This window comes from Uranotaenia lowii, chromosome 3 (genome assembly GCF_029784155.1).
Source record: "Uranotaenia lowii strain MFRU-FL chromosome 3, ASM2978415v1, whole genome shotgun sequence".
Lineage (NCBI taxonomy): Eukaryota > Metazoa > Arthropoda > Insecta > Diptera > Culicidae > Uranotaenia > Uranotaenia lowii.
This window is the reverse complement of record NC_073693.1, coordinates 230,003,412-230,019,384: the sequence shown is the minus strand read 5'-3', so window position 1 is coordinate 230,019,384 and position 15,973 is coordinate 230,003,412. Positions and strand designations below refer to the sequence as shown.

The 15,973-nt window shown below is 41.2% G+C and overlaps 1 protein-coding gene across 7 annotated transcripts in view; it reads right to left on the bottom strand.

Moving 5' to 3' along the window:
• Positions 1–1,245: 1,245 nt before the first annotated feature.
• Positions 1,246–15,973, bottom strand: part of LOC129758338 (uncharacterized) — a 219,198-nt gene continuing 204,470 nt past the window's right edge. For all 7 annotated transcript variants that reach the window (XM_055755839.1, XM_055755837.1, XM_055755838.1 and 4 more), the window contains one exon: positions 1,246–3,005. In XM_055755839.1, coding sequence (XP_055611814.1) covers positions 1,570–3,005 — 1,436 coding nt within the window. In that variant the 3' untranslated portion in view covers positions 1,246–1,569. The remainder of the gene's footprint in view (positions 3,006–15,973) is intronic.

Sequence of the window (15,973 nt, the reverse complement as noted above, 5' to 3'; positions counted from 1 at the left end):
AAAATGTGTTTGATCGTTTCTTCCGGTTTCAACTTCCTGTGAAAAACTTAAGACTTTTCTGTAATTTGCTAAGTGAGTTAAGCAACTTGTGATGTGAGGTGCATTCACAAAGTATAGAAATAGGAACAACAGGCTTATGGAAAACTTTAAGTATTGTAGTTTGAGGGAAAAATTGAAATTTCGCTGATGGAATTGAATCTTCACAGACTCAAAAATCAAAATTCAGAACTCAAAATGGAAATCAGGAATTCGGATTCAGAATTCAGATTTAGAATTCAGATTCAGAATTCAGATTCAGAATTCAGATTCAGAATTCAGATTCAGAATTCAGATTCAGAATTCAGATTCAGAATTCAGATTCAGAATTCAGATTCAGAATTCAGATTCAGAATTCAGATTCAGAATTCACTTCTGAATTTAGATTCAGAATTCAGAATTCAGATTCAGAATTCAAATTCAGAATTTAATTTCAGAATTCAGATTCAGAATTCAGATTCAGAATTCAGATTCAGAATTCAGATTCAGAATTCAGATTCAGAATTCAGATTCAGAATTCAGATTCAGATTCAGAATTCAGATTCAGAATTCAGATTCAGAATTCAGATTCAGAATTCAGATTCAGAATTCAGATTCAGAATTCAGAATTCAGAATTCATACTCAGAAGTCAGATTCAAAAGTCTGATTCAGAATTCAAATTTTATTCGGAGTTCCAAATCGTACTCTAAACATTTCAGCTAAGGTTCAAAACACATCAGCCACATTCAACGTTTGTTCTTTTGAAGAGTATTTTTGAAAGCGTAGGAAGAATTGGAAGGTGCTAAGTTTTAAGGATTTACTTAAAGATATGTAGTTGGCAACAATCGTTTAGTGATAACATAAAGGCACACCTTTTTCTAGTCAGTTTGATTCAACCTTTTTCGGCCAATCAAGATCTTTGATCCGTTATTAGTTGACTCTTTAACAAAAAAAAACACTAGGCCATTAAAACGATTTTTTTAAACGATATGATGATAGGAAGTAGTCACAAGTCATTTCCTTTGATTTAAGGTTATTTGAGGGAAATCACTAACAAATTGTTTTATAAACGAACGAACAAAACATTGATTTACAATCTGTGTTTTTTTACTGTGTGTGTCTCCGGGTTATTTCAAACCTTGAGGTTTCCTTATCTCTTACTAGCGCAGTAGGTAGAAGGGAAGAGATTTGTTCGTACATACTACTAACTACAGTTTAACATGGTTGAATTTTTGACCTAACATATACACTTTTAATCGATCGTTCATTTATTCGGATTGAGCAAATCACTTGGGAGAAGTTTGTGTGTTTTTTGTTGTTTTTTTTTTGCTAGTTACTAGTATCTGGGAGGCGTTCAAGCCAATGCGTGAGTTAGATTTTGGAATGAATGTTTCCCCATGCTATCGGCGCAGATCGCAACACTGACGCTCCGGAACTTCGGATCCGATGGGAGCAGTCCTGTTGCCGAATTGATCCGAACGCCGCCGTTGGTCAATCGAATAAATGAACAAACGTAACTAGAGATTAAACATATGCCGAAGTTTCTGAAACAATCACCGCTTGAAGAGCGAATCCTTCCCGCGACCTCCGATGGAGCTGGACGGCCGGAAAAAGCCGAGGATGTCCAGGGTGCGACGCGTTCGCTGGATCAGTTCGTCTTTGTACTTCCAGATCGTCGTGTCCCGAATCTGGTTCTCTCGGAACTCTTCGCAGCTTTTCTTGAGCGTTCGGACACAATCGGCCCGGTAGTGCTGCAGTTGGGCATCATCGGTACTGATCGGGAACGAATGACAGGCGCCTCCCAGACACGAAATCGGGAAGTGATTGTGCAGCGTCAGGACCCGTTCCGGATTGTGGAAACATTTTACGTACTGGTTGGGTTTGGTGTAGTTCTTCGATCGATGCACATGCTGAACCATGTGCATATATCTGGGCACATCCTTGGCCCACTCGTGATCGTGCTGATCCTGATCAAAGAAGTATACATTCCTCACATTGAAACTATGATGACTATCATTCCGCACCTTGAAACTCTTCTCGACTACCCTATTCATCAAATCACGCCAGGTGCGATCTTCCTCGAGCTTTGGCATGATCACCTCATCGATATCTAACAAAGCGATATACTCATACCGGTACATATTCTTATACAAGCAGTCATTGTAAGGAATCAGTTCATTTTGACGCTTGTGTGTAGTCTTCTTCGATAGGAACAAATGCTGGAAACCGGGAACATTCGGTTGACCCCCAGGCAGCGTCAAAGGAGTCACGTGCACTCGATCCTGCTCCTCGTAGTACCTCAGCACCTTGGAAATATTCGGATGAACCTGCAGCTCATAGAAGAATATCTTATCCGCTCCCAAAATGCCCAACATCTCAATCCATTCCACCAATCGCACCGACAAATCGTCATACAAAAAGTCCAAACCCTTCACGCAAACCGCGAATCCTTTCTTTTTGTCATCCACCGGCCTATTGTACAGAACCCTCAAATTATTGGTAGCCGTATCACAGTGATTCTCTACAATCGAAACCGACGCAGGAACCAACCCTCTAAACGGTTTAGGAATCTGACACGCAATCAAGTAAGGTTGATAGATCCCTTGCTTGTAATTTCCCCACTTATTAAACCAAATGTACTTATACTCAAACGTCTTAACGATAAACGGTTCTTTCTGTCCATCGAACCACAGCTGGCAGAACGTCTTCACCTTAGGTTCGATTCGATCGATCATCCCCAAAATCCGCACAGCTGGTCCCAATCGGGACTGCTTCCGGATATCATAGTAAGCCCCATACAGCTGGAACGTTCCATTAGACGTTCGCAGTGTCTGCCAGTAGATATTGTTGAACTCCAGCTCAAATATCGACGGGTACTTGGCGCAGCCGCCCTTCTTCTGGACCACGTTCTTGTGTTTGCTCCAGTACGCGATCGGTAGCGATGGGATACGGTTTTCCACGTCCCGGACCAGCTGTTCGTCGTCAATCACTGTAAGATAAAAAGAGAGTTTATATGATTAGTTATGTTAACACGGGGGAACAACTTTACTAAATATTATAGACTGCGTAGGCTTTAATAAAAAAATCCATTAATTTTAGAAAGTTCAATGAGTTGTTAATTATTTCTTACATCATTACACCCAAAATTCAGCCTTTACTCCAATCATGAGTGTTTGATATTACAGCGTAATTGGCTTAAGTTGTGGACGCCAACGGCAATAATTTGATTTGAGACCACTGGCATTTACCTATGCCTGACTGAAAGAAACAAAATAAAACATAACAAGACGAAAGAGAATAGAAATAATCCTGGCCAATGGCCAACACGAGGCGTTTTCAATACCCATTTAATGGGCATCCATTCCGTTTCCCAGGACCTTCACATGGGAAAGGACTTCCTTTTAAATCTGGATTAACACGTTCGTCGCCATTTTGCTTGTTTTTCTAATCGGGCCCAAAGAAATTTTCGGAGCGTGAGAGTAAAAGAGAGAACTCCAAGATTTAAAACGCATAGCTAAACTGAGCGGGTAGCTTGAGTAAGAGAGCATCGCCCTTGTTCGATGTGACTGGGCCTCCCCTACACTCGTCACCCGAATATGGTTCCTATGGCAACGAACGTGTTAAAACGGGTCTATCTAGGAACTATATAAACGAAATAAAAATTTTATGTACTCGAAATGTAGGTCTTTTATTGCACTTTCAAGGACAAATTACAAACCCCGATTAAATACACTTATTTAGAAAAAATATTCCAAATCAAAGCACTGTCAAAACATTCTAGATCAGGGATGAGCAACGTGCGGCCCGCGAAGCATTTTTAAAATTTCTTTTTTTGTTTACTTTTTTCTCTGCTAGATTTTAATAAAACACTAGTCCAGACAAAAAAAATGACATTTCAGTCACTTGCCCCACACTCATTTAATATTTACATTTTTTTCTGACATTTCTTGCGTTCTTTCAAAGGCAAAAGTGCAATATTATTAATAGGCGAACACAATATTTGAGTTTTTTTTTATTCAGATGCCATTTTTTCCCCGTTAATAAACTAAAACAAACAAACAAAAAATCGATGGACTACATATAATCACAGGCTTTTCTAAATCCGTTGCTCATAAACTGACAAAAAATCTGACCAAGAGCATTATATTTATTTTTGAATATCAAGAGCTCTTGCCTACTTGGCCGCCATGGGATTTTAAAAAAACATGACTCACCATCAAAAGCAGAATGTGGTTTGAATAAAAAAATTTGGGACGATTATTTTCAGACATTTTATATTTCATAGCGAAATCATGCCAAACATTGATAAATTGTGTCATTTTAAAAATACTTTAAAATCAGCAATCCACATTATCTCAGTTAGATTAGCTTCAAAAATTCGATCCCAGTACTATCTGGATTAAAAAACAAAATCCATGAAATCTATATTTTATCCACAATCAAATATGTTACCTGTATTTTTTTGATGAAATTTGCTTGAAAATCTGTTGAGTAGTGAATTTTTGTGAGAGTATTTTTTCATTTCCATTCCCGACATGTCCAGTGACTGCCATTCCAGTGATTCCAGTCATCGACAACAGTCGTCCCGGCCCAGAGCTCGAATGTGGTGAAAGGGGTCTCCAGCCTGCAATTCCAGGCAAGTACTCAGCTTTCGAATGTTCTTCTCTTCGTGATGGATTCCTCCGTTTCAGTGATCGACAGCGCAGTATGAATTTCGGAGCACTTGATAATATAAAATATATATTATCAAAAACGTCGGCGGCATCAATTCTTGTCTGAACGAATATCTGCTGGCCACTTCGAGCTGCTGTTACGATATCATCGCGTTTACTGAATTCTTGGTTGACACGACAGAACTATTTCTAGCCAGATTTTTGGTTCTGAATACGATGTGTTCCGTTGCGATAGAGGCCCGCGTAACAGCCGGAAGTCAACTGGAGGCGGTGTTTTTGCTAGCCATCAAATCTACCCTCTCAGCCGTGCTTATCAACGATCAATCCTTTGAGTGCTTGGAAATTGTGTGGTCGTGCATTAACTTAGGTAACCGAACACTGTACGTTTGTGTTGTATGCCCCCCGATTGCGTGCGAGATATGAACTTAGCTGAATGTTTTTCTGAGAGCCTTGTTAAAATACTGTCTTTAACCTGTCCTGAAGACGACCTCTTAGTCATCGGTGATTTTAATTTTCCATCGCAGGGAGGATTTCTGTATCCTGACCCTACATGTTCTTCATTCTCAACTGCCTCTAACATAATTATCGACGCTTTAAGCAGCTTTTGATGGGCTCCAGACAATAACAATTGAATCAGCGCCTGCACCTCTAGTCAAGTGTGTTCGTCACCACCCTGCGTTGCTGATCTCGATGCAGATTTCCGTTTTTAATTCCCGCTCATTGAAACCGACATCTTTCTTTCTCGATTTAAAAAACGCCGATTTCCAGGCTATTTCTCGAGCTTGACTCTGTTGATTGGGAAGCTGAGCTTGACCGATCCGATCCCAACGCTGCCGCAGAAAAAAATACTCACATCATAAATTACATAATCGATCAACATGTGCCGAAACGTCTTGCTGCTGAAAATGCTCGAGCGCCTTGGATTACCAAAGATTTAAAACGTTTGAAAACCTTGAAGCGCAAAGCTCTTCGAAACTAAAACAGGCTTAAATCACCCTCCTCAAAGGATGAATTTCGCAAGCTGAATTCAGCGTTTAAAAAAACCAGCTCCAAATGCTACAAGAACTACGTATCTCGATTGCAACGGAATTTTAAACAAAACCCTAAGTCTTTTTGAAAACACGTCAAAGACCAGCGAAAAGAGTCGGGATTACCAACTAACTTGTTTCTGGATGACGAGACGGCCTCGTCGGACCACAATATATGCTTTCTTTTTCCTAAAAAGTTTTCTAGCGTCTTCTCTTCCGAACCCATATCCTCAGAAAGAATAACTAGTGCAACTAGAAACGTCCCATCTTTGAATACCCTTTTGAACCACATCTCTTTTGATGAAGAAACTATTCTGAAGGCGACTGTTAAACTAAAAAAATCTTTTTCCCCGGGCCCCGATGGCATACCAGCTACTTTTTTTAAATGCTTCATGCCTCATTTAGTAATTCCTATCAAACGCTTATTCGACGCATCGCTAGACAAAGCTATCTTTCCTGAAGACTACTTTTATGTTCCCGGTTTACAAAAAAAGGCGAAAGGAGAGATATTTATAAGTACAGAGGTATATCGGCTTTGTGTGCAGTAGCTAAATTGTTCGAACTTGTTATCTTTGACCCAATTTTCTCGTTTTGCAAGCAATATATATGTAATGATCAACATGGATTTATGCCCAAGCGCTCTACGACTACGAACTTATTGACATTCACATCTTTCGTGCAAGACAGTTTTGCTGCCGGTTTTCAAGTCGATGCCATTTACACCGATTTGTCAGCTGCTTTTGACAAGGTGAACCACGAAATAGCTATTGCGAAGCTGGAGGGGCTAGGAATCTGCGGGTCCTTATTAGATTGGTTTCGCACTTAACTCATTGGACGCAAATTCTCTGTAAGATCTGGTAACTCATGTTCCAAACAATTCTCTGCCACATCTGGCGTGCCTCAAGGTAGCCACCTTGGCCCTGTCGTGTTCCTGATTTACTTCCATGACGTGCTTTTATTACTTGACGGTCCCAAACTCGCCTAAGCAGATGATCTGAAGCTTTTCTACACTATAAAATGTTCTGAATGAATGTTGGTTAATCGCCGCGATGTATTGTTGTTGAATTTAATCGACGTTTTTCGGCGAGTTATACAAATTAAAACTGTTTTTTACCAGTTGTCCAGACGTTTCGAGCTACTTTGGCGTTCGCTCCTCTTCAGTGGACACTAAAATTTATTTTAAATTACAATTTAATGCTACAATTACAATTTTCGATTTCAAACTTACAAATTACTGGCTTTCGTCCATACTAATTTGTTCTGGCTCAGTTTGTTTTGGTTTTCGTTTACATTTGTGTGTCAGTGTCTGTGTTAATTTGGAAATGACGGGGTCGTATGCTGTTTTAAAATTACATGAATCTCGTTGTCTGTTCTGGAGATACCGTACTTTTACAGCGACAGTTTGACAATTTTGCCAATTGGTGCGACGACAACTGCCTGCCATTAAATCGCAAAAATGCTCGGTCATCACCTTTTCCCGTAAACGGGTTCCTGTTATTGTTGATTATCTTCTTGGAAACCAGATAATTGCTCGAACAAAGCACGTAAATGACTTGGGTGTAATTCTTGATCAACAGTTGGACTTTAAGTCGCACACTAATTATGTAGTGGATAAAGCATCGAGAAGTCTGGGATCCACCTTTCGCGTGACTAAAGACTTCAAAGACATTTACTGCTTGAAAAGTCTCTATTGCAGCCTTGTCTACTCAACTTTGGAGTATGCATCTACCGTATGGAGTCCCTATTATCAGAATGATGCTGATCGAATCGAGACCATCCAAAGACGCTTTATACGTTACGCTTTGAGACACTTGAATTGGCAAGATCCGTTTCGCCTTCCTCGATACGCAACCTCATATCCTTGGACACGCTCTAAGCCCGGCGAGCTACCATTCGAGCACTATTAGTCTCCGATCTTCTGGCTTCGAATATAGACTGCCCCATGCTGCTGGAAACTATCAATTTGTGCGTTCGACCTCCAGGACTAAGAGATCGGAACCTTCAGCTTCACATTCCTCTTCGCCAGAACAACTATGGAGCCAATAGTGCCCTGATTGGTATTACAAGGACATTCAACCGTTTCTCAGAGCTCTTCGATTTTAATACCTCTAGAAATGTGTTCAAAAGAAGAATTCTAGCTATGTTAAGAACTGTGTAGTCTGTAGTATATACTTTTTTTTTAAATTTTATATTAATGTTACTTTTAAGTCGAATCATTAGGATCCATACGTGATCTGTTGATATATTAACAATAAATCGTAAATCGTAAAACCTAATTGAAAATCCTAATACAATGAATTTATATGGAACTTCGGATACAAAAACAGGGATTAAAACCGTTGGCGAGGAAAAATTTGCGCTTTGTGGAAAAATGTCGCGAAGATACGCACAGAAATGGGATTTATGTAAATAAATTTCAATAACTTCCAATCCTGAGAGGACAGTGATTTCTCTTAAAACTCAAGATATCGTTATTCATCATCGCGTCAGACTATTGAAAATAGAATTAGGACGAAGAGAACCAACTGTTTGATAAAAAAAAAGAACTTCTCTAGAACAAACGTTTCAAACAGTTAAAATTTTCGTTTTTAATAAAACTCAAAGAGAAGGGAAATATGGAAATTCTTAAAATTTACCTGGGATTCAAGAAATGAAGATTTAGATTGGAACTTGGACGAAATTCGCTTAAAAATATGTGAATTTGCTCAACGCCAAATTTAAACGGAATTTTGAATTAAAAATTGGGTACCGTTTATAGCAAAAAATTCGGTCTTCAGGAAAATTGAAGTAATTTCGATAAGGATCGATCATCCAATGCTTGAAAAAGAGTAATTTCCAAAAGAAAAATATCTTTCCAGAAGAATAAAAGCGAATAAAAAGATTTCTCTATTTGGAAGAGCAGATGTTTGCAAAAAAGGTAAAAATCAATCAACAAATTTCCTAAAAAACTAACTAATATTTAGTGATGTACCATATCAACTTCAGCTGTCTATTGTCTGCTTAACATTTCAAAATTCGTGTTAAACATTTGTTCAAGCATTTCAAATAAATGATATGCGAGTTCGTTTTTCCTTCCCTTTTTCAGTTTTTATTCGTAAAACATTTGTTATCATAAAAGAATCACATTTAATTTTAATGCTTCTCAATAACTATCCATGAAGCTTTACATATTGTAAGTAAGTGGTATCATGAGTGCGGCCCGCCAAAAGGATTCTAAATTCAAACTGATCCGTTGCAACGATTGTTCTAGATACGATCTCTAGGAGCGCTATGGTATAATATACAGTGCGTTTTCATTTAAGATGAGCTTTGCTTTAAATTTGTTCAATGATCAAAGTAGCCGCCTTTGAAAGCATATTCGAACCTGAAATTGATATCTCCCGGATTCACTGTTATTAACGAAAAAAAAATCTTCAAGTTTCCGTTAACGTCTGTTTACTAATGCACTTATTGCGGGATTACCGTCCCGCAAGAGAAATATTGACCAACCAATCACACAGTTTGACACAAATCAAAGCGAATAAATAGCACTACAACAGTACCCTAACCCGCTAAAAAGGAAAACAAAACTTGATTAAACCAATCCGACAGTCAGTACCCACTGGTACTGGAACTGGAACCTTAACTGGAAATGGCAAACTTGTTGGTCCCCAACTGTGCTCGCCGGAACCGGAAGATCAAACAAACCAAATCAAACCAACAACTCGGGGAAATGCAGAAACTTAGTCTTGGGCAACAGCCAGCAGCCAGCAGCAGTGCGATGCGATGAGATGGCTTGGATCAAGAGGTCCTTACGAGAAATCTGTGTGGATTCTGGGAGCTGGAAACATTTCCAGCGGATTCAGCTGGAGCTGGAGCTTGAGAAAAGATCTGTTGGTCCGCCCTCTTGGGGCGGAAATCTAATCAAACATACGCCACAAGAAGTTGGTTCACAGTATTCAATTCACCTTTGTCGGAAAATTTCGATGCTGTTTGGAATATCTTCAGATTATGGGGGAAATAGCACAGCTCATTATTTTAAATAAGATTGTTTTTTTTAAATTGAATAAGTTTTAGATTTTTTTCTATGATAAATAAAATCTTTCAAACGGATTTTAACGAAACATCTGTAAATAAAACTATTTTCATTTGACCACTCGCCAGACGAACTGGTGAAAGGATTCAAGAATTGCATTTGCGACCAGCCAGTCTGGGTGAAAGTTTAACTTTTCCAAGTGACAACCTCAAACATTCCTTGGAGAGTTCATCAGCCCGAGTATAAAGTAAACTGCAATTTGAAATTTGTTGTTGTTGCAAATGCATAGGTTAAAACAGATTGAATTTGTTCGAAAACTTTCAGTTTTAATACAGTTTTAAGATTTAAATACAATAGAGATCAATGGAGAACAAATTTGGCGAAATAATTAGAAAACTTGTTTTTTTTTTTGTGCGAAGCCATAAATGAGGGCAAATTGGGGCTGATATAAAACACATCGAGAAAGTTTTGCAATAGAAGTCAGTTACGGAAAATTGAAATCCTTTCATTATGACCGATTCCAAACCTGCAGCAAGCCACATTTTGGTGGCACTGATCCGATCAACGATTGATATTGATGCCCCATAAATCAGACTGCTTTTATCCGTTGCAAGAGGAGCCGAATTCGAGGCGCCCAGCTGGAACGAGACAACAATAAGAACCCCGGGCATTTATTACATCGAGGGCGCCATAAATTAACACTTTATTGCAAACCAGACGGAGCGTGGGGTGGCGTGATAAAAAAATTTAACCCGAAAACGTTATCTATCTACTGTGGAGTTTTTTTTTTGTTTTGAAGAGAAACTGTGTAAATAAGGATTTTTTTTACTGCTTTTTTCGCAAATAAAACAATAAAATGGTTTGCGATTCATTGTGAAACCTTCGATCAATTTTTTTTACAACAAACCTATCTAATTTAAATTTTTTCGAAGAACGTTGAGTCGAGAGAAACGCGATTGAAATTTTGACTATGTTATCAGTTGTTTGACTAGCGAACGGTAGACAATGTGCAACTCGAGACCCCATACACTCAACCTTCAGGTAGTGGTCTTATCACCTCTTGTCTGCAACTCCGAGTCTCTACCTCCCCGTGGTGCTAGCTGAGGAGCGAGCAACCTTAGCTGAGATCGGGTACCTAACCCCGGTGGATGCTTTTGTCGCATGCAGACTGAGTTAGGGGGCTTGGTACGCGTCTGTTCTCTATGTCAGGGGCGGCGTGCGGAGTGCAACAACGTCCTGGTGGTGTTTGGGACCCAAAACAGCAACATCACGACGGTCCTCCTGCGAGATAGTGGGGTTAGCTGCGGGCCTTGCGAGCCTGTGACTACAAAAAACATAAGCAACGAACAACAAATTTCAGATGGAAATCGGCAAAGACCAACGCGACGAAAAGGGACTAGCGATTGGAAACTTGGAACATGGAACTGCCGATCTCTAAATTTTGTGGGCAGTACCCACGTGCTCTCCAACGAATTGAAGAGCCGCAAATTCGACATCGTAGCGCTGCAGGAGGTATGCTGGAAGGGCTCTACGGTACGAACTTACCCAGATGGTTGTGCCATCTACCAGAGCTGCGGCAACACACACGAGCTTGGAACAGCTTTTATAGTGATGGGAAAGATACGAAAGCTCGAAATGGTGGCCGATCAACTCACGAATGTGTCGGTTGAGAATCACGGGCCGGTTCTTCAATATCAGCATCATTAACGTGCACAGTCCTCACCTCGGAAGTACCGGTGACGACAAAGACGAATTGTACGCGCAGCTGGAGCGTGAATACGCCCGTTGCCCAAAACATGATGTCATGATCGTCATCGGGTATTTTTTTGCTCAGGTCGGCCAGGAGGAGGAATTCAAACAGCCCATTGGAAGGTTCAGTGCGCACCAGCTGACCAACGAAAACGGCCTCAGACTTATAGATTTCGCCTCCTCCAAACGAATGGCCGTATGTAGTACCTTTTTCCATCACCGCCTCCCACACAAGTACACCTGGAGATCACCGTAAAAAACGTAATCAAAGAAAGACCACGTTTTGATAGACAGCCGGCACTTCTCGGACATCATCGACGTCAGATCCTGTCGAGGCGCAAACATCGAGTCAGACCATTATCTGATGATGGTGAAGATGCGCCCAAAACTCTCCGTAGTGAACAACATACAAAACCGACGCCCGCCTCGGTTAAATATTGCGCGACTGAAGCAACCTGAGGTCGCAGCAGACTACGCGCAATTAGTCGAAGCAGCGCTGCCGGCAGAGGGCGAGCTAGACGAAGCCCCTCTCGAGGACTGTTGGGATACCATCAAGACAGCCATCAACAGTGCTGCGGAGAACGTCATCGGTTATGTGGAGCGAACTCGACGGAACGACTGGTTCGACGAAGAGTGTAGGCGGGTGATGGACAAAGAGAATGCCGCGCGGGCGCCGCCTGGAGGAGGAGGAACTCGAGGAGCTGGAGCAACTGCATCGTTCCCAAGAAACACGAAAGTTCTATCAGAAACTCAACGCATCCCGCAAAGGCTTCGTGCCGCAAGCCGAAATGTGCCGGGATAAGGACAGGGGCATCCTGACGGACAATCGTGAGGTGATCTAAAGGTGGAAGCAGCACTTCGATGAACACCTAAACGGCGCACATGCAGGAGATCAAGACGGTGGGGGAAGGTACATCGCCGGCGTAGCCAACGACGTAGAGGAGCCACTCCCAACGATGAGTGAAGTTAAGGAAACCATTCGCCAGCTGAATAGAAACAAGTCCGCTGGGAAGGATGGCATCGCAGCTGAACTTATCAAAATGGGCCCGGACAAGTTGGCCGATTGCCTACACCGGATCTGGGACATAGAACAGCTACCGAAGGAGTGGAAGGAGGAGGTAATATGCCCCATCTACAAGAAGGGCGACAATTTGGACTGTGAGAACTACCGAGCGATCACTGTCCTAAATGCCGCCTACAAAGTGTTTTCCCGAATCCTACTCCGCCGCCTAACGCAACAAGCAAACAGATTCGTGGGAATTCATCTGGGCGGCTTCATAGAGGGACGGGCTTCGATGGATCAGATCTTCACACTACGGTAAATCCTCCAAAAATGCTGTCCCTAAGCACCATCATTCATCGACTTCAAAGTCACATACGACACGATCGACCGTGACGAGCTATGGAAAATCATGGACGAGAACGGCTTTCCGGGAAGCTGACCATCGTGGCAACGATGTTTGAAACGCAGTGCTTTGTGTGTATTTCGAGTGAAATTCCGAATTCATTCGAATCGCGCTTAAGGCTTTGACAATGCGACAGTCTATCCTGAATGATGTTCAACGTGCACTAGAAGGTGTCATTTGACGAGTGGATGACAAAATGAGGGACCCGACTCTCAACAGGTCCAGTCAACTCATCTGGTTTGCCGACGCCATTGATGTAGTCGAAAGATCATCAGCGGCGGTGAAGGAGATCTATCGCAAACTGAAACGCGAAGCAGGAAGGATTAGATTGATGATTAATACGTCCAAGACGGATCAAAGACCGACCGAGCCCACTTGTCCAGTAATGACAAGGTCACGACCGATGGCGATGAGCTGAAGATAGTCGAAGACTTTGTCTATCTCGGCTCACTGGTGACCGCAGACAATGACACCAGGCGTGAGATCCGGCGGCGAATTATCAGCGGAAGTCGTGTCTACTATGGACTCCACAAGCAACTGTGGTCGAGAAGGCTTAGCCCTCGCACGAAGTGTAACCTGTATATGACGCTCATTAGACCGGTTGTTCTCTACGGGCACGAGATATGGATATTGCTCGAGGAGGACCTGCGTACACTCGGAGTATTTGAGCGACGAGTGTTAAGAACCATCTTTGGCGGCGTACAGGAGAACGGATTGTGGAGGCGAAGGATGAACCACGAGCTCGCGCGACTCTACGGCGAACCCAGTATCCAGAAGGTGGTGAAAGCTGGCCGGATACGATGGGCGGGACATGTTGCGAGAATGCCGGACGACTGTCCCGCAAAACAGGTGTTCGCTACGAATCCGGTAGGAACAAGACGAGCGGGGGCGCAACGAGCGAGGTGGTTGGACCAAGTGGAGCGTGATCTGGCGAACGTGAGGTGCCCAAGAAATTGGAGAACGGTTGCTATGAACCGAGTGAATTTTAGGAATTATGTTCGTCAAGTTATGTCGTGAGACGGAATACTATGTAAATAAAAAAATAAATAAATCCAGCCTAGTTTATTTTTCAAAATGAAACAAGCAACTATTAAATATGGCCAGAAATTGTGCTGATCTTCAAACGATTATGGTATTTTAACATTTCAGAACTCGATTACTTTGAAACAAACGATCCTCATCGATGTGACCTTTTCTGATGGCTATCGGAGCTGTCGAATTCGGATGCAAGGACGTGAGTGGGACCATATCGTCTCCTAAACTCTCCAAGAAGCTCAACAAAATATCGTTCAACCTTTCCTTTTAACAAATGGCACCAGTCAGGTACAAGAACAAGAAGACGGGCGCCAAAGACGAAGAAACAAATCAAACCCAAATTCACATTCCTAAAATTGTAAGTACGACGACGACTGATGAATGAATGAATAAACGGAGTAGGTAGCTCTTTCTGGCCCAAGCTTGACTGCCCCACAATCAACAAAATCAAGCTCATCGCATCATCTGGTTTTGGCTAGGGGAGGTCATTTTTTATTCGGGGACCGGCTGTTGGCATTGATAATTCAGACACGATGCAACCGGCGAACTGTTCCAGTTTCCAATTTCGATGCAGATGGTGAGGGGTGGCGTCTTTTGGTTGCTTCCCTCAATGCAATCCAGCAATAATGGTGGATCCGTTCGATAATCAAAATAGGAAAAATCTACCGCCGCCAGAGAGTTTCGTCGTTTTCGATTAAGGCTATCCGGATTCCATTCGGATGCACTCACGTACCATGGAACCATCATGTGACCGGCCCGAAATGTCATGGGAAGTTCAGCGGAGATTCTGCATATGTCATCTCTGGCACTGAGAATGGGGCATAATGCATCCCGCTTGATAGGAGAATGATTCATGAGGGAACTCTGATGTGCATTCATAGCATAAAAGATGAATGGTGTTTTGTGAAAGAGATTTTCATTAATATATTTTTGGTACAATAACGCTCACAAAATAAAATTCTCTTTTAAGATTTTTTTTTAAATAACCAAAATTTAACATAGAACAATCAGAATATTGTTTGTTGTTCAAAACGAAGTTCATAATTTGACTGAATCGTACTTAAGACAAGCCTACATTTTGTTTGAAGTGCGAAAACTCATGTTAAAGAAGTAATTTATTGATATATTTTCAGATAATCGATAAAACACGTTGCCAAAAGGGGCGTCTTTCTTACTATTTGAGACACATTGATTGAACTCTGCATTTATTTGCCCTGTTTTTGCGAACGAGAGATTTCCCTTTTTATTGCCGACCGAAAGTGTCAATTTGAATTTGTTCCAGATAAAATCACACAACGCGGTGCGACACGACAAGTGCGTCTTTATGTATTGTTTATGTCTTCTCGGTTTTTCGCTGACGTGTTATTTTTTTTATTTTGGGGCCAATTTCTTTTGGCCTAGGCAATTGTCAAAGGGATTTCATGGTGAAGTTGTCGAGTTTGTTGGTTTTTTTCTGTAGTTCACTTTAACCTTCCCCAATTCGTGGATTGGATACGGATCTGTGAAATCGGCAAGAGAAAATGTTTTATTTCAACGAGTCCCGGGTGTGAAATTGTACCGATTTCTTTTTTGGTGTGTGATTGTATCGTTACCGCAGGAATTGGGCTGTCACTGCTAATAATAAACCATTTCAATTGGAAATGGAACATAGCTTTAGGTGTCAAGCATATCAAGAGTTAAGAGTGATAAAATCTCAATGCTATCAAATAAAATTTAAACTCGTTGTGAAGCACTTCTATTAAAATCTCTCTATCTAAGCAACAAAATATTTGAAACACAGATTATTTTTTCTTAAGCTTCCTTAGCTTTGCGTCTTTATAAAAGTTTCTTGAGAACTCTGAAGTGCTGAAGTCTTCTTTATTAAATCTTGAATATAAATCTAAAAATCATAGTTACTCTGATATAAAATTGACCAGATGTTCAAAAACACCTTCAACCCTTATCCGTCCCTGAATTTTTTAACTCGTTACAGTAGACTGAGTCGATTTGGAGTAATTTTTTAATTTTTCAAATTCTGGAGTCTTAAGTTCTTCGTTTTGGCTTAAAATACA